Genomic DNA, 26,597 nt, shown 5'->3' on the forward strand with positions numbered 1-26,597 from the left:
TTCATAAATAGTCTTACATTTTATAATTTGTTACCATGTGATATAAAACAAAACTCAACTATTGAGTTGTTTGGAAAAAGATTTTCGTAATGCTATTCTCCTTATTTTATTATTAATCTCTTTTATCAAAATAAGTCCCTTTTATTATTGTCATTTTTACTATTTTTTCCAAAGTCGGGCTGTTACAAAAGTTAAAGAATAAAGAAAATTATAGATATCGACGATATGTGTTGTTATACATCAGATTTATCAAATCATCAATTTATTTTGATGCAATCCAGATTGGAGCCTAATCAACAATTAATTGCTTCTTTCCTTACAAAAAAAAAAAACAAAGTAATTGGTGAAATGAAAATCCCTCCGCAAAGACTATCTATAAATAGTTAGTGCAACGCCACGAAAATTGATAAAGAAAAATGAAGATTAGCGTTGTGAATGTGTTGGTGATTATGGGTCTGATAATGTGCGCGAGCAGGAGCGATGCGAAAGCTCCTGATCCAAAATGTCTACAAGATTGCTACGCTGACTGCGGCGATGACCCAAGATTCGTAGGTCGATGCGTCCAAGAATGCTATAAAAAGTGTCTGCGCCAATCCCTTTCCAACAATGCCATTATTACATAGCATACCACCATATGTATTCCAGATGAAGCTACACTCTTCATTCTATCCTATCCATCTTTTAATAAATAAATCTTGCATCATTATATAATTGTTTCTTTATTACAGCAGGAAAAACTTGTGTGAGATCCATCGACAAGTTAATTTAATGAAATTCCTGTAAAAAGAAAAAAAAAAGGGTAATTTTAATGGTGGTGTGTAAAATGAGTTTTTTTTTTTATAAAAAAAATTAGTAATTAATTATTTCTAAAAAATATTTAATGTATTTTTTTAATATTGTGTGTAAAATGAGAAGAGGATAAAGTATTGTGTATGTATATATTTTATAAAAATTTCCAACACTATAAACAATGATACATTATTAGTTTTTTGTTTTCTTCGTTCGGAAGGGCATTTTATTTTATTAATTGTTGCAATGTCTTCTCTATTTCGTATTAATATACTCTACTTCACATTTTCGAAGACATAAAAGGCTAGTTTTAAATATAAAATTTATACTTGGGTGAAAATTCAGAAAATAAATTGATTCGGGCGAACGGACACGTGATTACTGCTAATTAAGACTCAAAGGTTTATTACTTACTTTTGGCATTTCGAATATTTTTAGAAATAAGCGGATTTTGAAAATACCTACTTTGAATTAATAAAAATAAAAATTATTTATTAAGATAAAAAATATAAAAATTAGCCAGACTTACTATTTATACCTTTCACATAAAAAACTTAAAAATTATCCATTGATTTTTTTAGTTTTAAATTCGTGTTTTTGGACTACATACAATTTACAATTAATAATATTTCTAATCGTGAATTCGAGTTTTAAAATTTGAATCCACAATTAGAAATAATGCTGGTTGTGAATTTGAATTTTGAAGCTTGAATTCACGACAAATATTATTTCTAATTGTGAATTCAAAGATTAAAATTCAAATTCACGACTAACATTATTTCTATTAGTAAATTTATACTTTAAAACTAGAATTCACAATCAACACTAGTTATACAATTGTGAATTCGAGTTTTAAAACTTGATTTCACAATTAAAAATAGTGTTGGTTGCGAATTCAAACTTTATAATTCGAATTCACAGTGAATTCAAGCTTTAAAAACTCAAATACACAACCAACACTAGTTATTCAGTTGTGAATTCATGAGATTAATTGTGAATTCAATAACATTAACAACTCAAACTCACACCTCTATATTCATAGCTTCAGAATTTGATATCTCAATGCAAAAAAAAATTACAAAAGTAAAAAATAGCAATGCATAAATCTACAAAATCATCAAAATCAACAAATTTACAGAAACAAACAATCTACTAATTTCTCAATATTTACACATAAAAAATTTACGAAACTAAAATACAAATTCTACGAACTTCAAAACTTTCTCGAGATCAACTCTCACCATCGATTTACCTCTCAAAATCACTATGGCATATTTGGCCGAAAGAAGATTTCGATGAATAAAGTAATCTCCACTTGCTAAATCAAAATCCTAAAATATACATTCAACAACAATTTGAATGGAAGAGCTTCACCAATCTCATAATATTCTCACTAAATGAAGTCGCCAGCAGGTGTTGGCGGTGCCGACGCCGTTGACGAAAGGGTTGAACTGGCCGGTGAGAATTCGAACAACAGTGAGGAACAAGAAGGCGGTGATTTTGTTAGTGAAAGCTCCGAGCAAATCTGTCGTCACAGCCAGATGAGGCGGCGCGGCGGAGAAGAAGATGGAGAGAGAGAGAAAGCAGAGTTTAAGTTATTTTATGTTTTTTTTAGCAGAAAGAGGAGAGTGGCATTTTTTTTCTTCATTTTTTTATGTTACGGTAAATTTATTTTTTCCCCAAATTTAAAAGAGCAGAGATAGGAGGAAGTTCAATAATAGGAAAATAAATATTTGCAAAGAAAGGAAAAACAATCTCAGTCATTGATCATGATCCATCAAGCGGTCAATAATTAATACTCCCTCCGTCCCGTCGAGCTTGAGGCGTTTCTTTTGAGCACGAGAATTAATAAATTATAGATTAGTGTTTTAAGTGTGTAGTATAAAAATGATAAAGTAGGAAAAAGAAGGTAATAAAGTGATAAAGTGAGAGAGATAATGTAATAAAGTGATAAAGTATGAGAGATAATGTAATAAAGGGTGCAATTAGTTTTGTAAATTAGTGCTTTAAATTACCTAATTTTTGTCAAAAAAGGAAATGACTCAAGCTCGGTGGGACAGCCCAAAAAGGAATACGACTCAAGCTCGATGGGACAGAGGGAGTATTAAATTTCGCATCCACATTTTTGATGAACGTATCGGTAATTATGTTGAACATATCCAGGTTTCGAACCCCAAATACCTCAAACGTTCAATAAAATTATTGGTATGTTCAACCGAATTGTCGATATGTTCAATGTTTCTCTTTTTCTTGTAGAACTCAACCATATATATATATATAGGGATGGGTTATACTAAGAATGCTATCTTTCATGAGAAATGAGAATGATTGAATAAGCCAATATATAGTGTTGAATAAGTTGCTTGTAATGACTGCATAACATTTTTACCTGAGTTCGAATCCTGGAGGGAGCGAAAATTCTATCTAATTAATTGAATTTCGTTATTCAGTCGTTACAAGCAGCTTATTCAACACTATATACTAGCTTATTTAATCATATTCTCATTTCTCGCGAAAGATAGCATTCTTATTATAACTTTCTCCTATATATATATATATATATATATAGAGAGAGAGAGAGAGAGAGTTTTTTATGTTGAGGGTAAATTATATTTTTACACAAAAATGCCAATTTTTAAGTTTTTTTTATATAAATGGACAACTTTTATTTTTATTACAGTAAATTGGCCATTTTTTGACTCATTAAAAATCATAGAGCAATTTTAGTAATAATATTACGTAGTCAACATATTTTAATAACTTGATTGATTTTCCAAAACAAGTGATTCTTCTATTAATATAGAACATTAGTGTGTGGGGAGACAAATAACCCAGCCAAAATCAAGAAACAGAAAAGAAAAAATTAATCGGAAAAAATGGAGCGGAAATGTGCAAAGCTTTTGTTCATAATGGGCATTATTTTGGCAACGTCTGCAACAACTTTAGCAGAAAAACTTGATAAGAAATCATGTCTCTCAACCTGCGAAGATTACTGTAAAGATAAACCAAATGCAAAAAGCTGTGTAATTGGTTGCGTTGAAAAGTTTTGCACTCCTCCCAAGTTGGATTCTTACTGCAATATCGCTTGCCTTCTTCACAAATGCGCCAAAACTACGCCAGGTTTATCTTTTGTTTCCTAATTAATTACCAGAAGAATATCATTATTTTACTTTCATATTTTAAAATGAAAAAAAAAATCAAAATGGAAAACTTAAAAAAAAGCAAAGGGACTAGCTGTTATATCCATGAATTTTGATTTGAATGAGATTTTAGATTAATGATTTATTTGTTTGTTTTGACCGATGCAGAGCAAATCTCAAGCTGTGAAGATGCATGTTCAAACGTTTGTTCATGAAGTTCATGATTGATCTTAGCGTTTAAGGAGATGATGTTAAAGAATATGTGTTTCAAGTCATATACTCTTTGTTTTGAATAAGAAATTAATTGGTGTTATTTCTCATTTATGTATTATGTATTCTCAAATCATCTCAATCAATGGCATATGATTTGCTTTTAAAAGGGAATAGCCTCTTGTATTAACAAGTGTTCAAATTAGCGTATCATAATAATAATAATAATAATAATAATAATAATAAGGCAAGGATCTATGAGAAATGTTAACTTTAGTATTGCTGATTTATATTGATCGTTTGTTAAGATCTAAATATATTTTTTGTGAAATAATTTATTTAAATTAAACTATATTTAATTGTTATAAAAATAGTAAGCATAAATAAATGTATATATAAGTATATATGATAATTTATGAAAATAAATTAAATTAATTTATAGTGAAATTGCTATTTTTCGTGAGAAGTGAGAATAATGAATAAGACAATGTAGAGTGTTGAATAATGATATTTTAAAAAAGAGTAAAATCTTCACCCCCAGATTCGATTCAGGTAAAAAAATTCCCCTCTAGATAAATATCAGTTATATGATACATTAAATCAACACCTACAAATTAATCTAAGATCTCACCATGGGATCTCATTAGAACAATTCCGTTATAGAGTAATTGAAATGACTCTATACACTTTTTATTATTATTTACTGTTATTGTGAAAACGGGTAAACAAAGAAAGAGAAAAGAAAAATAGAACTAAACAATAAAAGACCAAATAAAGTATTAGAAACTAATAAGAAAAAGATTTTTTTTAAATGATATTAATTGATGATATCTGTTGTTGATGCGTGAGATTTATCAAATCATCGCTTTATAGCCTTTATTTAATTCGTTGCAATCCAGATTGGCCGGCCTAATCAACAATTAATTGCTTTTTTCCAAAACAAACAAACAAGTGCTGAAATAAAAACTTGAGTGGAACTACTAATTATGTGGATTTCTTCCACTCTTAATATTGGGCAAATGCAGCAATATAGAAATTACGTATGCACGATAGAGTAGACATTAATAATAAATTCTACAAATAATAAAAGATTATAAATTAAATTTATTGCATAAAATTCAAATTATACAGGTTTACGAAATTCATTAAGAATTTTATAAATAGCGTTTAAGGAGATGATGTTAAAGAATATGTGCTTCGATCATATTCATTGTTTTTTATAAGAAATTAGTTGGTGTTATTTCTCATTTGTGTACTATGGGATTTTTTTTAAAAGGGAATAGCCTCTTGTATGAACAATAAAGTCAAGTGTTCAAATCAGCATAATAATAATAATAATAATAATAATAATAATAATAATAATAATAATAATAATAATAATAATAATAATAATAATAATAATAATAATAATAAAGAGCATAAACTTAGGGTCTAATTGTCCGCTTGAATAGAGATCCAATAATGTGATGGGCTCTTTTGCTCCAATATTGCCCACTCTACATCTACAATTTTCAATATCTTTACAATTAAATATAATAAATAATAATTATTCCTAGATACCTAAAATAGAATAAAAATAACGAAAAAGTTTTGTTGCAAGGATCTATGAGAAATGTTAGCTTCGTATTCCTGAAATAAATTGATCGTTTTGTTAAGATCTATATTTTTGTGAGATAATTTATTTAAATTAAACTATATTTGATTGTTATAAAAATATTATTAATAGTAAGCATAAATATAAGTATATACAAGAATATATGATATGATAATTTATGAAAATAAAACAAAATTAATTTAGAAGGTATGAAAATGGGACATTATATTGTAGAGTGGAATACAAAGTTGAATTGAATGTTGGAAATCAATTTGAGACTATTTTACATATTATACCGTGTGATTATTTTACAATTTACTCAATAAATTACTTTATATTTTATAGAGTAATTGAAATGAATATGTACAACTTATTGTTATTATGAAAACGGGTAAAGGAAAGTTACAAAGAAAGAGAAAAAAAAAGATAGAACTAAATAATAATAAATAAATAAAAGAAAGTTAGAAATTAAGAAAAAAAATACTCTTATACTTATTTTTACATATTCCGATTTATTTCTATCTCCCCACCAAGTCACTTTATCTATTAATTATATATTTTTTAATTTTTGTGCCCAAAAGTAATGAGACGTTTGTAATAGGACGGATGACGTATCTTTTTCTTAATTTCTAACTTTCTTTCTTAATTTGATGTCAATGAGGGTTATCTCAAGTGACAAAGCTGATGCACTCAAACACTCTCCTTTGTGTGAGGTCTTAGGTTCAATTTCGCATACCTGCGGGGTTGGTAGGTAGGGATCATATAATAGATATCCCTTTTATTTTTTTAAAAAAGAAAAAAGATATTAATTGATGATATCTGTTGTATCGTTGATGCATGAGATTTGTCAAATCATCACTTTATTTAATTTTATACAATCCAGATTGGCCTAATATATCAACAATTAATTGCTTTTTTCCGTTAAAAAAAACAAGCAAACAAGTAATTGCTGAAATAAAAACTTGAGTGAAACTATTAAGAGTAAAATTTTGGAATAGCCAAATGGATCATAAAACACAAATTATGGCCACTCATTGAAAAAACATAAATTTTGGCCATTTTTATAGCTTTGGGACGTTTTTGCCCTTAATTGGGCGGACTGGGTAGGGTCAGGAGCGCGGGTCGCGTGCCGGGTAGGATCAGGCACGCGGGTCGGGTTAGGCACTTATGGCACTATTAGTGCCATAAGTGCCAACGATTTTTTTTTTTTTACTCTCCATGCCCTGTCTACCCCCCAGACCCCCGACCCCACCCACCCCCAAGCCAAAAAAAAAAAAAATTTACTCCCCCTAGATAAAATAAATCAAATTTTACTTTTGTTATTTTATTTTATGGCACTAATAGTGCCATAAGTGCCAACGAAAATCCAAAATAAAATAAAGTAAAATGGTCTTTTTAGCACTTATGGCACTATTAGTGCCATAAGTGCCAAACATGCAGAATAAATATAGAAACAACAGCATCATCTAAACCCTAAATGGATAATTTAAACCCTAAATGGAATATCTAAACCCTAGGAGAAGTGTTTAAAAAGTTCCTTTTGGCTTGGGGGTGGGTGGGGTCGGGGGTCTGGGGGGGTAGACAGGGCAGGGGAAGTAAAAAAAAATCGTTGGCACTTATGGCACTAATAGTGTCATAAGTGCCTAACCCGACCCGCGTGCCTGATCCTACCCGGCACACGACCCGTGCTCCTGACCCTACCCAGTCCGCCCAATTAGGGGTATATTAGGCATATTACCTAATTAATGGTCATAATTTGTGTTTTTTTCAATTAGTGGACAAATATTGTGTTTGCATGTTCAATGTGGCCATTTGACACCATTGTTTCAACTATTAATTATGTGGATTTCATCCACTCTTAATATTGGTCAAATCCAGCAATACAGATTTTAATTTTTATTTTTGAATTAAGCAATACAGAAATTTCGTATGCACGATATTATAAAAGATTATAAATTAAATTTATAGCATAAAATCATATTATATAGGTTTACGAAATTCATAAGAATTTTTTATACATATACATATATATCCCCACATTAATAGTAAAAATAAAATGAAAGATGACGAAACATAATTATTGTCGGACAATTAATTTCTATTAAAAATAATTATGAGATGATGATGATGAATCGATGATGATAGAAACATCCTTCATGGACAAAAAGTATATAAGGAAACTTGTTATTGTATTTGTTTTTTTAATTTTCTGATGAACCTTAATTGGTTAAATGTGCTTTTAACTAATTAGGAGGTAATATTTTTATTTAAGACAAAAAATCACAAAACAAAGAGTCCTGGTAGTAATAGTTCGTACTAATTAGGAGGCAATATTTTTATTTAAGGCAAAAAATCACAAAATAAAGAGTCCTCGTAGTAATAGTTCGTACGTGCTAGAGTATCATTAAAATCACCTAAGAACAATGATTTCTTTTGTTGTATTAATTTTCTATATTTATTTGACTCTTGGATTATTTTCTCAATCTAATTTTTTAATTATTTTTTCTTTTTATAAATTCCAGAATTTATTTTGAAAACACATAAAAAAAGTATAACCGTGAGTTCGTAAAGAAGCAAAATCAAGATAAAGTGAGTTTTGACTAATCAAATTCACAAATTTATTTATTTTCTAAGAAGTAGGCATCAAAATTTAAAGAATTTAATATTGTACAAGGTAATATCTTCAATAAAATTAATATTTCCACCGTTCATAAAAATTGCAATATACTTTGGATGACACGAATTTTGATAAATAGTTAAGGAGGTTTGTATAAAGTGTAGTAGGGGACCACCAAAAATAATATAGATTTTCATTTGATAAAATTTTAAATAAAATCGATATGGGATTGCAGATTTAGAAAAATAAGAAGGAAAAAAAATATTAAAATTAAATAGAATTTAAGAATTGAACTATACCGTTTGTAGGTGAGATTGAACCCAAGACCTCTCACAAAGAAGAGACTTTAAGTATATCAGCTTTACCACTTGAGTTAGGTCTCATTTATTAAATGACTCAAGGTTTATTACTTACTTTCTGCATTTCGAATATTATTAAAAACCATTGAGCAATTTTAGAAATAATATTATGTGGTCAACATATTTTAATAACTTGATTTTTCTAGCATGATTTTCCAAATCATAAATTATTCTATAATAGGGGTACTATAGTAGTGGTATATAATAGTGGTGTGCGGGCAAACAAATCAGCCAGCCAAAATCAAGAAACAGAAAAGAAAAAACAAATCGCAGAAGACATTTTTAACATATAAATTAAGATGATTCGACATTTTTACCTATTAACACATCATATTATATATATATATATATATATATATATATATATATATATATTTCTAACTCCTATAAAGATAAATATAAAATATGATTGAATTTTTTTAAGAAATTATCTTGTTCTAGACTTGAAAGTGGAATCTGTTTTAGATCGTGCTTTGTTTTCGCAGGGTTTTGCTGATCTCTGGTCGTCGTTGGTTACTGCTGTCCTGCCTCGCCTCACTTCGGATCACTCTCCGTTGGTGTTGCAATGCAAATTGACAAACCCTACTGGTCGGAGGCCTTTCCGTTTTCTTAATATGTGGACCTTGCATCCGACCTTTCAGGAGCTGGTGGCGACATCTTGGAGGGAGATTGTCAGCACACGCTGCCCGATTTTATGTGTTATGTTGAAATTGAAAAGGCTTCGTAAGGAGATTGGGGTTTGGAATAAAGAGGTTTTTGGCAATGTGGATTCCTCCATTTCTTCTCTCATGAAACAGCTTGAGACTACTCAGGGGAAGATTTCTGCTTCTGGATATACGAACGATCTCTTTGATGAGGAGGTTAGTCTTCAGGCAAAGCTAAATGTATCGTTGACACATAAGAACTGTTTGCTTCAGCAAAAAAGCCGTGCGAACTGGCTTCGGGATGGAGACAGGAATACTGAGTTTTTTCACCGTTTGACCAAGTTCAAGAAACGGAATGCGCCTTTCACTCGCCTCAAGATTGATGGTAGAGAGACTTATGATGCCACTATTATTGAGAATCATATTATTGACCACTTTACGTCTCTTTTCGCTGATGATGGTCGACCTTCTGGAGATCAGTTAGAGATTGATGCGCTTTTCCAGTCGGGGGTGTCTGATGATCAGAATGCGCGGTTGGTGAGTATACCCGATGAGAGTGAAATTGCGGCGACGGTTTTTAATATGGATGCTTCAAGTGCTCCTGGCCCTGATGGTTTCTCTGGTAACTTCTTTCAAAGTTGCTGGGATGTGATTAAAGCGGATGTCATTGCGGCTGTTCAGAATTTCTTTCGCCATTCTTATTTACCTTCTGGGTGTAATTCCAGTACGATGATTTTGATTCCCAAGAAGGATTCAGTCGACACTGTTGCTGATCTTCGCCCGATTGTCCTTTCGAATTTCTTATTCAAGATTATCTCGAAGATTCTTGCCTCTCGTCTTGGCGTGGTGGCTGCGTCTCATGTTTCTGACAATCAATTTGGCTTTATTAGCGGGCGTAATATTCATGATTGCATCATGCTCAGCTCGGAAGGTTTCAACTGTATGAAACGCACGGACAGGGGACGTAATATGGCTTGTAAAGTTGACATCCGGAAAGCCTTTGATACTATTCGATGGGATTTTATCTTGCAAGTTTTGCGAGCTAATCACTATCATGAGAAATTCATTTACTGGATTTCAATTATTTTCAGCTCGGCGAGGCTCTCTATTCTCTATATTGGTCAGCTGCGGGGATATTTTGCTTGTTCTCGCGGAGTGCGTCAGGGAGATCCCCTTTCTCCGATTCTCTTTGGAATTGCGGAGGATATCTTGAGTCGGCTTTTTAGCAGCTGCGTTGATTCTGGGCATCTAGAACCTATGCGCTATAGTCGAACTTTTCAGTTCCCTACTCACTTGTTCTATGCGGATGACGTTATGATCTTTTGTAAAGGTACGGTTCGGAATGCTAGAAAAATTCATCAGATCTTTTCGTACTATGACTCTCTTTCGGGTCAGCAGTGTAGTCTGGAGAAGTCTTGCATTTACTTTGGTTCGGGAGTTCTCAATGACAGGAAAAGTGCTATTCATCGTGAGCTCAGTTTCACTACCGGGAACCTTCCTTTCAATTACTTGGGAGTTCCGATTTTCGTTGGGCGTCCGAGAGCTTCTTTCTTTCAGGCAATTCATGATAGGATTGTCCAGAAGTTTGCTCGATGGAAAGGTCGACATCTTTCTATGGCTGGGAGGCTTTGTTTAGTCAAGTCGGTTATTCAGAGTTCGATTGTTCACTCCATGATGGTTTACAAATGGCCAAAATCGTTACTGCACTCCCTTGACAGGAAATGTCGTAATTTCGTTTGGTCGGGAAATATTGATAAACGGCCCAGCTGTGCTGTTAGTTGGGGTAGAGTCTGCTCCCCCTTGAAAGAAGGCGGCCTCGGCATTAGATCTTTTACGTTAATGAACAAATCTTATTTGATGAAGCTGGCTTGGAAGTTAATTCAGGGAACTGTTTGGGCGCATTCCATTCTGAGATCGAGATATCTAAACAATTTTGGGGTTGCAAAGGATTCGGTGTCGAACTCTTCTGTTTGGATTGGGATGAAAGAAGAAGTCAATCAGTTGGTGGATGATTCTTATGTTTGTATTGACCGTGGTGAGCATACTTACTTTTGGCGGGATGATTGGCTTGGGTACAAGCTTGTGGATAAACTTAAAATTCCGATATATATGCATGATTTTCTGAGCTTCTCGGTTAGTGATTATTTTTATGATGGTGTTTGGCATTTCACGATATCCTTTGTTTCTCGTTTTCCTGATATTATGGATGATATTCTGCGTATTCCGATGGGCGGCCAGAGGGATACGAGATATTGGAAACAGTCGGTTAAGGGTGAGGTTTCGGCCTCTTTGGCTTTTTCTAATATTTGCCATCGTTTTCCTGCTGTTAGCTGGGGCAAATGGATCTGGGAGGACTTTATTCCGATGAGGCGATCTATTCTCTGTTGGCGTGTCCTCCATGGGCGCTTGCCTACTATTGATGTTCTGATCCGGCAAGGGTTAATTGCGCCCAATGCTTGTTCTTTGTGTCTCCAAGATAGTGAGACGATTTCGCATGTGCTTTGGGAGTGCTCGTGTGTTCGCCCTATTTGGACTGATTTTTTAGGTTGGTTTGGTAAAGAGAATCTCTTGGGGTGCATGGATATTCATTCCTTCTTAGTTCTGGCTTGGAATCTCTCTTGGAGTTCCCAAATTGGTTCCTTTTGGAAGGCGGGAATTATCACTCTGATGTGGCGTATCTGGTCGGGACGCAATGCGCTTATTTTTGAGGATTTGTGCTTTGATAGACGTGCGGTTTTGGCCTTTGTCAAGGCTTACTTTATGGAGATTGATGGGGTTTTCCGGAAGTTGGGTAATATTTCTAATTCTTGGGCTGACTATTCGATCACTCGTGCGATTGGGGTGAGGAGCCGTGCTGCTCCTCCCCCCTGTATGGTGGAGGTTCACTGGTGGCCTCCCGTTGGTCAATGGATTAAAGTTAATACAGATGGCTCGGCGGCGGGAGCTCCTGGAGTTATTGCTGCGGGTGGGGTTTTCGAGACAAGTGGTCTCATGTCCGAGGTTGTTTTCATTTTAAAGGCGGCAACGGCTTTGCTTTCGAGGCGGAATTGTTGGCTGTGATCTATGCTATTCACATTGCTCATACCCGAGGCTGGCGGCATCTGTGGGTTGAGGCTGACTCTATGTATGTGGTTCACCTTTTGTATTCTCGCTCGAGTGATGTTCCTTGGAGATTTAGGGCGTTTTGGCAGCATACTCTGCGCCTGCTTCGGGATTTTTCTTTGATGGTCTCGCATATTTACCGTGAGGGTAATCAACCGGCAGATATTATGGCCAATGATGATCGGCAGGAAGGCTGGTGGCCTTTTGCGATTGAGGAGATTAGGATTGCGGTTGCAAGGGATATGTCGACGCATAGTCATATCCGTATGGTTATATAAGCAGTTTCGTTGGTTCCCTTAGGCTTTGGTTGGGTTGTTTTCTTTTGTTGTTGGTCTCCTGTTTTCTTTCTTGGTTCTTCTTCTTCCGGTTTTCTTGAGCCGAGCTTCTTAGGGGTGATGGTTAGGCCGGAACTCCTGAAGTTGTCTCTTCCCGCTCCTGAACCGAATGTGAGTCTTTCACGAGTACTCTTTTTCCTTCTAAGGTCTCTTCTTCTTAGAAGGTTTTAATGAGGCTCGGTCTTTTGTTTGCTCTCTTTTGCGCTTTCTTGGATGTTTTGTACTCTTTTTCTTTTCCATTAATACAAGCCTTATTCTCATCAGACTTGAAAGATCGTTCAATAAAACTTAGGAAATGGAAGATATATAAATAAAAAAGTTCATGAAAAAATAAGCATAAATGTGTTTAGTTTGGTGTGATTTAACAAATATAAAATATAACTAATTTTTTTAAAAAAAATTACCTTAGTTGAGAGATCACTGAAGAAACCTTAGAAAAAAAAAGATGAATTAACGAAGGTTTTTTTTTAAAAAAAGAATAAATTCACCGTGGTTTGGTGTGGTTTAAAAAATAATACTATAATTCAATTTTTATTTGATAAAAAAAAAGATAAAAAAAAAAGAGAAGAAAAGAAGCATAAATGCATCAAAGAGGGATTGAACATTCGTCAAGAGAAATTATGAGAAAGCCTTTACCACTATGATGAGAAATAATTCACATTACTCAATAAAAACACGAATTTAAAACCGTAATTTTCAACTATGTGTAAAGTTTAATGATTATTTTAGTTATTAAATAATTTTATAATGTAAATTAACATTATACATTATTACGAGTACTACACGTCGACGTCATAATAAATAAATAAATATTTTCATACACAAACATAATTAAAAAGTTGTAAAATTTGAACGAAGAGAGAGAAAATAAAATATTTTAAATCTTTTTATAGCTTATTAATTTTAAAACTATTTTTTGATGAGTTTTATACTATATAAAGATATTATCACAGACATATATATTTAAAATGCATACTGAATATTTCTTTGTAAATTAAATTTGACGATATTTAGAAAAGAATTAAAATTATAAGAGAGAGAGAGAGAGAGAGAGAGAGAGAGAGGGAAAATATGGAGGAAAAAAACTCATTTTTATAGTATATTATATAGATTTTCTAGTTCATAATTTTTATATTAATTATTCGCAATTTTTAATCAAATATCTGAAATTATGTGTAGATCAGTGTTATTTGTGTTAAAGTGTTAATATGACTAAAAAGATATATTAATATTGATTATGTGGGTAGAGTGTTAGTGTTTATGTCAGAGAAGTTATGTCAACGTGCATGCATGATACAATATTTTTAAAACTAATTAATAGGTTAGTAGCTAGACAAATTCATATTACAAATAAAAATTTTGTACTTAAATACAAATAAAATTTTAAGCTCGGTTCGTTTCATACCGACTCGATCCTCAAATTTTAGGTACCCATTTACGTACTTACTAATAATATGAAGAGTCTCGCCATATTTATAAAATAAGACATTTTTAACATATAATGTAAAATGATTGAACATTTTTGCTTATTAACACACGCGCGCGCTGATTAAAAATTAATTATATCATAAATTATATAGTGCTATGACTATTTTATAATTAATTTGATGGATTATAATTGATACACAATTATAGTGGTGTGATTAATCTTAAATATTTAAACTATTTAAAATGTAAAAGTTATTTTATTTAAAGATTAAAGTTTGAAAAAAAACTCTCTCTCATCTCTCCCCTCTCATTTTTTTTAATAAATTTATTTTCAACTATTTTCTATGTTTAAATAAATAATTATAAATATTAAACAAAATCAAAATATAAACAAGTACAAAATATATTTTAATAAATAAATAAATATTTAATACACAACATAAATAAATAAATGTAAAAAAATAATGGAGAGAGAGAAAATAAAGTATTTTAAATATTAATTTTTTCATAACTTATTTATTTAAAATTTATTTTTAATTGGTTTTTTGCAGGAATATAGATAAAAATAGTGGAAAAATTGGTGGAAAAAAAAAAGAGAGAGAGATTAATAGGAGAAAAAACAATTCACTTTTTATAGTATTTTTATAGACGAACTAAAATTGTGAATTTTTTAATTTTATTCTTTAACAAAAATCGTTTTGCAGGAAATAATTAAAATGATTGGGTAATGAAATCGTGATATTGTAGGCCAATAAAGGTAAAGCTTTCAAGTTAAAATGTAAAAGTATATAAAATTAAAATTTGTGGGTTAACTTTATATATATATTAAAATTGTTGCTTAGCTATCCTGTCTATCCATTTGAAAAAATCGTCCAGGCTTTGTTGGCTTAATATCCCTTTATCATATCTAAAAATAACTCAATGTATATTAGGTAATAATTAATTAGTCAAACATAACATAATGAGTTTACTGTATATAAGGAAATAATCTTTAATTATTAAGGAAATGAAATATATGTAGGGGTGACATTGTAAAATAATAAATGAATAATTAAATATATAACTATAATAAATATAAAATTACTAATTTAACCCATTATGGCAGCCATAATTATGGCTATTTAGCACTACCCTTATTAAAAACCATTGAGCAATTTTAGAAAGGGAAATTATATGGAGCCATAATTATGGCTGCCATAATACCCTTAAAATTTTATGGAAATAATTTATTACTAAAATACCCTTTAATTAATTTTGATATATGATAGAAAGGCCAACCGTCCAATTTCCAAACATATATAGCAAAGCTTTTGAAAAGGAAAAGAAGACCAAAATTGTGGCGTGATTAATCAGTTCTTGATATTCAGTATCAAATTTTCGCCCCATCATATCAATTATCTGACATATAATATTATATACACACACTTTCTATAATGCAAAAAAACAATGAAAAATAAATTATGATACAATTCTTCCTCTTTAATTCTCTCTTCATCACACACACAGCCACACGTGAGAGAACTAAATAATTATGAAATTAAATCTATTTTATGAGAATAACATAATGAGAATATTTTAAGGAAATATTTTATGAGAATAACATAATGAAACCGTGAGTTTATTGAAAACAATTTCACAATCATTTTTTCCCTCAAAACCGTGAGTTTCGATATCCAAAAAACAAAATATCATGACTCAACAACAAGATGATGATCGTATGTATGAATTGTTTGGTACTGATATTGAAAATGAAACAATCAACGACGATACTAACAGTCCGCAGACATTCTATGAGATGTTGGAACATGGACCTCGATTCGGCATGGAGTTCGACTCTAAGGAAAGCCTTTTAATTTGAAGCCTATCAAGCATTTGCAAAGGTACAAAGTTTTTGCGTTTCAGTTCGAAATTCAAAGAATGATAAGTATTTTATGATATCATGTGATATAGGCCGAAAGGGAATTGTTATGAAATATACAAAATAAAAATCAATTGTCATGCTCATGTAAATGCTATAAAACGTGAAACTGGTCGTTGAGCGGTTTCGACTGTGCATGCAAACCACAATCACGAACTTAATCCGAGTTTATCTCTTTTAAGAAAGTAAATGATTTTTTTTTAATTCAATGAAGTGAAATTATTTTGAATTGACATTTTCACATTCTTACTTTCTTTTTTTTTACATAGGAATAGACGCTTCATGAAAAAAATTAATCATCTTAAGTTCAAATTATGTGAGTGACCAATTACTTTTAATGAACTACTTTGATTATATATAATATTGACATTATGAGTTATTTTGTTTAAACAATTTTAATTTAGAATATTTGGATGTTTTTTGCCCCTTCTATACTATTATTATATAGATATATATTAGATTAAATCAATGAACATTCATAGACCATAATATCTTATCTATTATAGATTAAAATCAATATATATATATATATATACATATTGTATGATATATATCATTTATATAACATAATATATTATTAATTTAATTGTATATAAGTAAATCTTCTTAAGTTTATTACATGCCACAATAGAAATAATATTCAATTAAAATATTAAAATTAATTTGTTGTCATGAGTAATGTCATTGTAACATTAATTATTAATTGTTGATTTAAAATTATCAATACATAAACTCAAGTATGAAGGATATTGGTCTCATAATCAACAATAATCAATTGCATTTTTTTAGGTAATTTTTTTAGACGATATTTTCTTAGATAAATTAATACGAAAACTATCAACAAATTTTTGTTAGTATTTTTTTTCTTCTAAAAAGCAAGTACGAATTAGTTTTTTTTTTTTAAAGCAAGTACGAACTCTTATGTATTTTCTCATTTTTACTGTTTTAAAAATACCATAAACAAGGTATAATTGTATATGATATGATAGTATATTTGTCTTTCTGTACTAACTAGTGGTGCACCCGTGCTTCGCACGGCATGTAAATTTCATACATTTTAATATTTAAGTTTTTTATATTACAGTTAAGCTCAACCACCCGTGCGTACCACCTGTGCTTCGCACAATATGTGAATTTTATACATTTTAGCATTTAAGTTTTCTATATTACAGCTGAGCTCAACCAAATACCCTATAAATATTAAACAATTTATAAGTTATTCAGGGGCTTATAAGGTCTTTCAAAGTGTTTGGCAAAATAAACTCTTAAAGAGCTTATAAGCTGTAAAATTAAGCAGGTTATAAGCTTCTAAAAAATAAGTTCCTCTACGCCAGTTTTTTTTTCTTGTAACTAATAATCATTATTATAAAATAACTCAATTGTGATTTTTTTTTTCATTTGATTCCATTCTAATTCATTTCTTTTCGATTTTCTCTCTCTAATATTTCAGCTGCACTCTAAACTCTAAATCCTAAATCTGGGCCTATATTTCTATTCAATCACATTAATGTCATATTAACGATTAAAATTCTTCAGCTATACCCTGAACCCCGACGCTATATCCCATTTGAATTAATGATGGAGTGTGATAATGGTGGGAGAAAAGTTGTGAGAGTGGGGGAAAAGAGGAGGGACGAAAATGAAGAGAGGTGGAGAGAGTGAGAGCTTTTCTTGCCTTGGTATTTTTTTTTTGAGTGAAATTGAGTGAGTGGGAAGAGTTATCAGCCAACTCTTGGCTTTAGGAAGGGGTGGGGCACGAAATTTAGGGTAGGGTAGAGGGGGGGGGGGGGGGGGGGGGGAGTGGCTTCCACCAATGCATGGATGCATTGGAGGTCACATTCTACTAGTTCCCATGCAATTTTAATCATTATGTTGGCAAAATAATAAAATAAGGGTGGCTGATCACATGTGGGCTTGGGCTTGAAAATTGGGCTGATATTTAACTAAATAATGAGGCCTAAAATAGGCCCAAGGCTTGTCCAAAAATCGGCCCACCCTTCGGCCCTTTCTACGAGCCCGTTCTCGCTCAAACCCGTTTTAAAAACAAACACATATTAAACTAAATATGCACTTTGCTTTTCATACCTTGAAATAAAAAGTATGCATGTATATACATAATGATTTAAATCAACATCACACGAAAATATCAAATAATCATCTTCTTATTTTTCCATTTTTCTTAAGAGAAAACCTAGGCATCAAGACTCATTAAATCATCGCGAGGATAATTATTCTGTTTAATCGGGAATTAGGGGTATTACACTTTTTCTTATTTTGGATACTCGATTATTTTCTGGCCAAACTTTGTGTCTGGAATGACATCGCTTCCATCCAACTATAATATATATATATATATATATATATATATATATATATATATATAAATTTAAAATTAAAGCGTAAAATAAGAATTTTATTGAAAGTTGATTAATTTATATGTCATTAGCTTTTTTATAAATAGTTTGTAATATTTAAAAGTGCCGAAAGTGATGACTTGGTTTATATTCACTTGTGCTGGTTAAGAAATATCTTTGGAAGTTGAAATTTTCCATGAGAGCAGCTCCAAAAAAGTTAAATAAAAGCATCTTATTAACAGTGTTGCATTAAATTAAATGCTTCAGAACTGTTGCACCAGTCAATTATCATGTTAAAAGTTGCCATAATACAGTGAATGTAAGTAACCGGGGCGTGGTAATTACCCATGTGGTATATATTGACCCTTTTGGTGTAAAGTAATTAGTTCACAATATATAAGGGAACAATTTTTAATTAATTAAGGTAAGAAATAAATGTAAGGGTAATACTGTAAAACAATAAATTAATTATTAAGAATAATTACACATATAATTATAACAAACATAAAATGACTAATTTGACCCGCTGCCATAATTATTAATAACTTGACATGATTTTCCAAATCATAAATCATAAATTATTCTATAATAGGGGTACTATAGTAGTGGTATATAATAGTGGTGTGCGGGCAAACAAATCAGCCAGCCAAAATCAAGAAACAGAAAAGAAAAAACAAATCGCAGAAAATGGAGAAGATTTTGTTGATAATGAGCATTGTGTTGGCAACGTGTGCAACAAGTTTAGCAGAAAACATTAATGTGCAATCATGTGTGTCAGAGTGCTATGATTACTGCAAAGATGAACCAAAAATAAGAGGCTGCATAACTGGTTGTATTGTTACAAGGCATTGCATTCCTCCCAAGTTGGATTCGGTTAAGTCATCTTACTGCAATCACGGTTGCGTTCTTCACAAATGCGCCACAGCTACGCCAGGTATATTTATATATCCTTTCTTTCCTAATTATCAAAATTAACTAATCCAGAAGGATCTCATAATTTTACTTTCAAAGTCTAAAATGGGACACTTATTGAGAAAAGAAAATCAAAATTAAAGACTTTTTTAGAAACGATGCGTGAATTTTGATTTTTGATTAATGATTTATTTGTTTGTCTTTCTACCAATGCAGAGCAAATCTCGAGCTGTGCAGATGCGTGTTCAAACGTTTGCTTATGAAGTTGATGAAGCTTAGCGTTTCTAAGGAGATGATGTGATTTACATGCTAAAATAATTGGTGTTGTTTCTCAATTATGTATGTGTTATCAAATCATCACAATCAATAAAGTCAAGCGTTCTTGGATGATAACTTTAATACAAGTAAATCTTAATTTTGAATACATCATCATTTCATTTTTCATTTCATCATCAAATCTATGCCTCTCTCTTGGATTTGATAGAAATGAGCATTCGCCGCTTTCCTTTCTAGTGTAGCAACAACTCAACACCATTCGTCTTGCCTTTTCTTCCTCGGAGAGCAATGCCATTATCTCATGTCAGATCCGCCAAATCCCTTCGTCGCTCTGTAGTCTGATACACCGCCGCCTTTGATCCACCAGATCACGTCGTCGGTTTATGCTCCTTGGTCGCTGTTACACAATTTGATTTTAGATATTTCCCTTTCTAATTTGTTTATTTATGTACTATTTTAACAATTATGTAGCTTTTTATATTTCGATTGCGGTTTTCGTGAGAAAAAGTAGATGGATTACTGAAAATAAAAATGGAACAGTCTTGTTCATGACGATGATAATGGAGACAATTTTGCAAAATTCGGATTTTAGGCTCCTGTTGTGATGCAGTAGCAATTTAATCAAGGAAGCAGCAACACCAACAATAATAATAATGACAGATAATTGATGATGACGACAATCATACTAACGATGATGAAGCAAAATCATGGTTACATTGAGTAGGAGTGAGCAAAATTGAATCGGATCCAAATAACCGAATCGAACCATTGGTATTTGGTCGTTTTGGTTCGGTTTTGAATTGTTTTGATTTCGGATCGGTTATAATTTTAAAAACACCGAATTTTTTTTGGTCGGATCGGTTTTGTATTTAAAAAATTTGGATGAAACCGAACCGATCCCTACACAGTCCATATTAATACTTTTAGGATTAACCGAAGTTTTCATTAAGGTTAATTAAGTAATTTTTGTTATTTCATTGTAACCGTCTTTGATTTAAGTTAGATTGACCGAATCTCTTTTTTATTTAGTTGTAGTTTTTAAGATATCAATCATTAATTTTTAAATTAGATTTTATGAATAAAATACCGTATTTTATTCATTTTCCTTGCCATAAAACACTTTAATTAGTACACGTGTGTGTTTTTGTGAGATTATATACGTGTGATTCATTTGGCAATTTTGGGTTTTCTATGTTTGCCACTTGCAACCATTAAATATATTATGAGTTATTCATGTAGTATATACGTGTGATTCATTGGGAAATAATGGAATTTTTCATTTGGGGTGGAATTAAAAGTACCCACCCCCATAATATGTCTATGAAAAATACCCACCCCCTAGTAAGGGGGTGGGTATTTTCATAGACATATTATGGGGGTGAGTATTTTTATATATATACACTTTTGATTTTTGCCTCTTGTCAATTATACTTATTTTAAAATTTTAAATATATATTATATTAATTTATTCATAAAATAAAATATCAAACTATAACGAACAAGTTAAGTATAAATTCGTCATGAGCACTGAATTGTTATATATATATATATATATATATATATATATATATATATATATATATATATATAAATAAATAATGATAATAATAATCGAATAAAATATACATAACAGTAACTTACAATTTGATCATAATTGAAATTGGTCAACGGATAGGTAAATTTTATATTTCTGGTTAATATTTGAGTTGAGGTTGGTTTAATTTATTTTGTTACAAAATTCTCATTGATAGGACATACGTTTCTAAAATTAAAAATTTAAATATTATATCAAAGTTTGGTTAAACCGAAAGCCGAACCGAAACCGAAATTTAAGTATGGTTTGGATCGGATCGGTTGGAAGGAAAATTTTGGTTCGAATCGGTTGACATTTTTTAAAAGTTTGGATGATTTGGTTTTAGGAGATTGGATCGATTTTCATCCGAACCGATCGATTGCTCACCCCTAATATTGAGGGGAGGCTGCCGATGAAAACCAAAGCTATCATTCTACATATCTAATTAAATATTGGAATTTGGTTTTAAAATTAATAGAAATAAGAAAGTGTTGACGAGGAGGCTATAATAGTTTTTTCGAATTTAACTAATTGTAAATTTATTAGAATTTAAAAACATAACTTATAACAGTATAATAGGATGTCATAGTATTATTTTTATTATTTTTTAAATAAAGCTATACTAAAAAAATTGGAGGCTATATTTAAAATCACCCTAAATAAGAAATGAGAAAATACATAAACTTGTCCAAAAATAAAACTTATGGTTCAATGGGCCCCGCTCGAATAGAGATCCAGTATTGTGATGGGCTCTTTTGCTCCAATCAGGCCCACGCTATATCTACAGCTTCTAACATATTTATAATAAAAGGTTTTGTTGCAAGGAATCCAAGGATCTATTTGAAATATTAGCTTCGTATTCCTGAAATATATTGATCGTTTTGTTAATATCTACTAACCCGTACATACGCACAGAGTAAATTGATATAATTTTTATAAATAATTAATTATTTATTGATTAATCATGTGTTGTGCTAAAATATAAAAGAATATTGTTTTATATTCTATAAAAATACATAATATATGAATCAAAAAAATTTGATCCTAAAAATCTCATGTACACCCCGGATTGACCCGTACCCAAATCCTGATCCGCATGTTAATTCAAACTCCTATCCTGACTCAAATCGTGTAAATGACATGATTCAGTTATACAAATGACACTGTTTATAATTGACACTATTCAATTATATAAATGACACTGTAATATTTTAAAATGTTATAGTGTCATTTTCAATCTTATAGTGTTATTTAAAATACTATAGTGTCATTTACAATCTTATAGTGTCAATTACAGAAAGTGTCATTTGTATTTTTGAATAGTGTCAATTATGCAAAGTGGCATTTACAATGTTATAGTGTCATTTATACGCAATGTCATTTGTATAACATAATAGTGTCAATTACAGGCAGTGTCGTTTGTATAACCGAATAGTGTCATTTACACGATCTGAGTCAGGACGCAAGTTTGGATCAGGATGAATGTCAGGATCTGGGAAATGGTCAACCTGGGTGTATGGTACACTTGGGAGTACCCAAGACCACTTCAAAAAAATATTGTGTACATAAATAGGCGGCTACGATGAAACAATAATAAAAAATAAAAAACTAACAATTATAATATTGACTAAAGTATGGTAATACATATTAGTAAATTTATATTTTTAAGAACTTCTTTACATACAACATTCATTATACTTTTTTTAAAATAACATTCATTATACTTGATATGTTATTATTATTTTTATCATATGCTAAACTCTTCAAGGTTATACGAAGTTAAGCTCTAAAATTGGTGGAACTGACCACCAAGGTTGATGTTTGGCAGTGCTAAAGTGCTAAAGTTGATGCGCTACTGAAACTCTTTTTTTTGTCTTATTCTTTCGTCCTTGAATCTTGATTGAATTCCATAAGCCTTAACTAGGGCTGTCTAATTGGTTATCGAGTTTTGGATAATCCGTTAACCGAATCGAAATTTCCGGATTTGGGTATCCAATAATCGAATTTTTTGGTTATCGGTTCGGTTTCGGATTTTCTTTTTTAAAAAAAATTCGAGTATCGGTTAACCTAATAAGTTAACCGAAATAACCGAAAATTATTTAATACATATATTATATACTTTTAATTATTAATTCATTAATTTATTTATTTTTTTTAAAAAAATCGAGTCTTAGCTAAAATAAAATTATGATATATTTAAAATATAAGAATAAGCTTTAGTCTAGTGGATAAGTTGCTTTGTGTACTTTCTAGAGACTAATGTTCAAATCCTCTATCTAGCAAATTATTTGAATTTTAATTTTTTAAATGGGTATTTCGGATACCCAAATAATCGAATCGGGTAACCGAACACCTAAAACAGTTCGGGAACGGTTAGTGAAATATTGTAATTTCGGGTTCGGGTAACCGAAAATTTGGGTATGGGTAACCGAACCCGAACCGATCGACAGCCCTAGCCTTAACTTTCTTCTTTTATTCTTTCGTCCAAGTTTAATCATCCACTTAATCCGTAATTTTTATCCATTAGGCTTGACCCAAAAAGAGGAACATAATATCACCCACATCAGATGTAAAATTGACCCTGAAATGAAACTGGAATGTCCTGGACATAGATTATCGTTGGCTCTTGTTGATTGTCATGGCATATGAAATAATAAGAAAAAATTGTTTTCGTTCAAATATGAATGTAAATCGTGGATCTAATTTAGCATAAACGAAGCAATAATTTATGCACACGCATTTTAGAAATAAATTCTAATTGGTTGATTGTATATGCTGTTTAATTTTGAATACGAAAATTTGTGGTGATATACAATTAACTAAGAATTGTGTTAGTATTAAAAATAATATATTTAATATATTATATAAGCATTTTTTACAAAGTTTCACCAAATTTTGGAATGGCACACTACCTTTAAAATCTGCTTTATAATACATCACCTTTCATTACTTTCTGATTTTTTTCCACAACGACTGATTTCTCCAATCACGAAATTGACGTGGCCACCAAAGTAGCCACGTAGACATGTCGCACGATAAAATAAAACGGCATCGTCCTTACTTAATGTAAACGTATGGAAAGGTGATGTATTATGAAATAGGTTTTAAAGGTAGTGTGCAATTTCAGAATTTGATGAAACTTTGTGCATTTACGGGCAATTGACCCTATTTAAAAATAAATCTAGGCGCCACTATTCATTTTGTAGGTAGCCTAAAGAAACAATATTCTAATAGAAAAACCAATTAAATGTCGTAGAGTTAGTAGTTTTACAACAACAAATTTATAAATTGTAATATAGGTTTGAAATAATCCATAGTTTAACACAACCTCCCTCTTCATTCCTTAGCATAATAAAAACTTCCATGCTTTATATAAAAATATGGTGAATCAAAAATAAAAGATTTATAATTTTATACAATTAATCTATTTAAAACTTTTTTTTCTTTTTATTGGAATCATTTTTTACGGTCCTTGTAAATTAATTAGTTGAATTGAGAGCGGATGAGACGGGTAGATGGAGATAAAGATTTCAAGTGAATGATAAATGAGGAATAGAATATCCGCCATAGGCGATTGATGGTTGGAAGAATTGACAAAAGAAAATTGAAGCATTGACGGAAATAGCACATTTGTAGAAAAATTCATAGTTGTGTGACCATAAAAATATTCTTTTGGAATTAATTTATGATTTGAAACTAATTTATATATCTATAATTGATATAGATTTTCAAAAAATTTATGTATCTCATATAAATGCACATTAATTGATTAATGTAACGGTTAAATATATAAGGAAAATAATTGACTCTATATATAATAATAAAAAAAATGGTTAGAAACAATTATTTAAGTTATAATTATAGATTTTCATAAATAGAAAAATTAAAAGAACAAAAAATTGAGGTTTTACGGCAACCCGGTTTCGTTATTATATAGACTTTATTTTTTTGGTGATATAATTTGTTTAAATTAAATTATATTTTATTGTTATAAAAATATTATTAATAGTGCACAAATATAAGTTTATATATGATAATTTACGAAAATAAACAAATTTAATTTAGAAGGTATAAAAATGGGGTATTATATTGCAGAGTGAAACATAAAATTAATTGTTAGTGATCAATATGAGATTATTTTACATTTTATACTGTAATTATTTTACAATTTACTCAATAAAATTACTTTAATATTTTATTACATTATTGTAGAGTAAACCACAGGGCCTGTTTGCTGAGTTTGCAAGATTACAATAGATTATTTTTTCTGGAAGGCCCATTATTAATAATGCTTGATTATTAATCAAACTAGGTTGCAAACTTGCCCAGCTGTAGCTTTAGTATATGCTTGTGGTGGCTTCATATAGATATCATCATGTAGAAAACCATGCAAAAAAGCTTTGTTGACATCAATTTGATGTATGTGCCAAGCATTTCGTGTGGCTACAGCAAGAAGAAATCGAACAGAAACTAATTTAGCAACAGGGGAGAATACCTCAGTGTAGTCTATCCCATATTCTTGATTATAACCTTTGGCTACCAACCGAGGCTTGTATCTTTTTATAGTTCCATCAGCATGAAGCTTAACTTTATAAACCCATTTGGAACCTATAGCGCGCTTCCTGGAGGGAGAGATGTTAATTCCCAGGTTTGATTAGCTTCAAGAGCATCTAGCTCAACTCTCATAGCTTCATTCCACTCAGCAGATTGATAGGTGGTGGGCTCACGAATGCCTTGAATATTTACAAGAAATGCAGTATAAGTTGGAGTGAGGGCTGTCGAGGTCACATATGGAAAGGTATATCATGTGAGAGTGTCAAGAGAGTTTGGATGGGAGGTAGTTGTAGGTGAAGATGGAACTTGCTTCGATGGGAGTTGGCTTTCATCTCCCGATGGCCGCTAAAGGAGGTGAAGAAGACTCAGGCTCCTGTGAAGTGATAACAACAGGAGAATCATCTTCACAAAAACAGGTGGAACAATAGCAGAATCTGGTATATGTAAAGCTGGATAAGTAGAAGGAAGAAACCTTATGTGATAACCTTTTGTGGTTGGATATCATATAGCAGATATCCCTTGTTACTCATAGCATATCCCAGAAAGACACATGAGGTCCCTCTCTGATCAAACTTGCTTCTGCCTGCGGACAAATTTAGTGCATATGCCAAGTAACCAAATGGCTACAATGAACTTAAATCAGGATCTTTATCAAACATAATCTCATTAGGTGCTTTCCACCCAAGAATTTTGCTAGGTAATCTGTTTATCAACCAGGTGGCAATATTATTTTTCTTTTTTCAATGTGAAAATAAAAGACACATTGTTCCATTGTTACTAAAAATTGTGTTG

The 26,597-nt window shown here is 31.1% G+C and overlaps 1 protein-coding gene and 1 long non-coding RNA gene across 2 annotated transcripts; both read left to right on the forward strand.

Moving 5' to 3' along the window:
* The first annotated feature begins 3,625 nt into the window (after window positions 1-3,625).
* On the forward strand, window positions 3,626-4,249 carry LOC130992421 (uncharacterized). Its single transcript, XR_009091287.1, has 2 exons — window positions 3,626-3,909; window positions 4,098-4,249. It is a non-coding gene; the product is annotated as an uncharacterized LOC130992421 (long non-coding RNA).
* Window positions 4,250-19,136: 14,887 nt separating this feature from the next.
* LOC130992422 (protein TAP1-like) lies at window positions 19,137-19,783 on the forward strand. The gene is made up of 2 exons (XM_057917044.1): window positions 19,137-19,424; window positions 19,619-19,783. The coding sequence occupies exons 1-2, from the start codon at window positions 19,178-19,180 to the stop codon at window positions 19,663-19,665; spliced, it is 294 nt and encodes a 97-aa protein (XP_057773027.1). The 5' UTR covers window positions 19,137-19,177; the 3' UTR covers window positions 19,666-19,783.
* Window positions 19,784-26,597: the final 6,814 nt, after the last annotated feature.

This window comes from Salvia miltiorrhiza, chromosome 7 (genome assembly GCF_028751815.1).
Source record: "Salvia miltiorrhiza cultivar Shanhuang (shh) chromosome 7, IMPLAD_Smil_shh, whole genome shotgun sequence".
Classification (NCBI taxonomy): domain Eukaryota; kingdom Viridiplantae; phylum Streptophyta; class Magnoliopsida; order Lamiales; family Lamiaceae; genus Salvia; species Salvia miltiorrhiza.

Coding starts and splice junctions, on each gene's coding strand:
- LOC130992422 (XM_057917044.1), top strand. CDS start 19,178: ATGGAGAAGATTTTGTTGATAATGAGCATTGTGTTGGCAACGTGTGCA. Junction 19,425..19,618: donor ATGCGCCACAGCTACGCCAG/GTATATTTATAT, acceptor CTACCAATGCAG/AGCAAATCTCGAGCTGTGCA.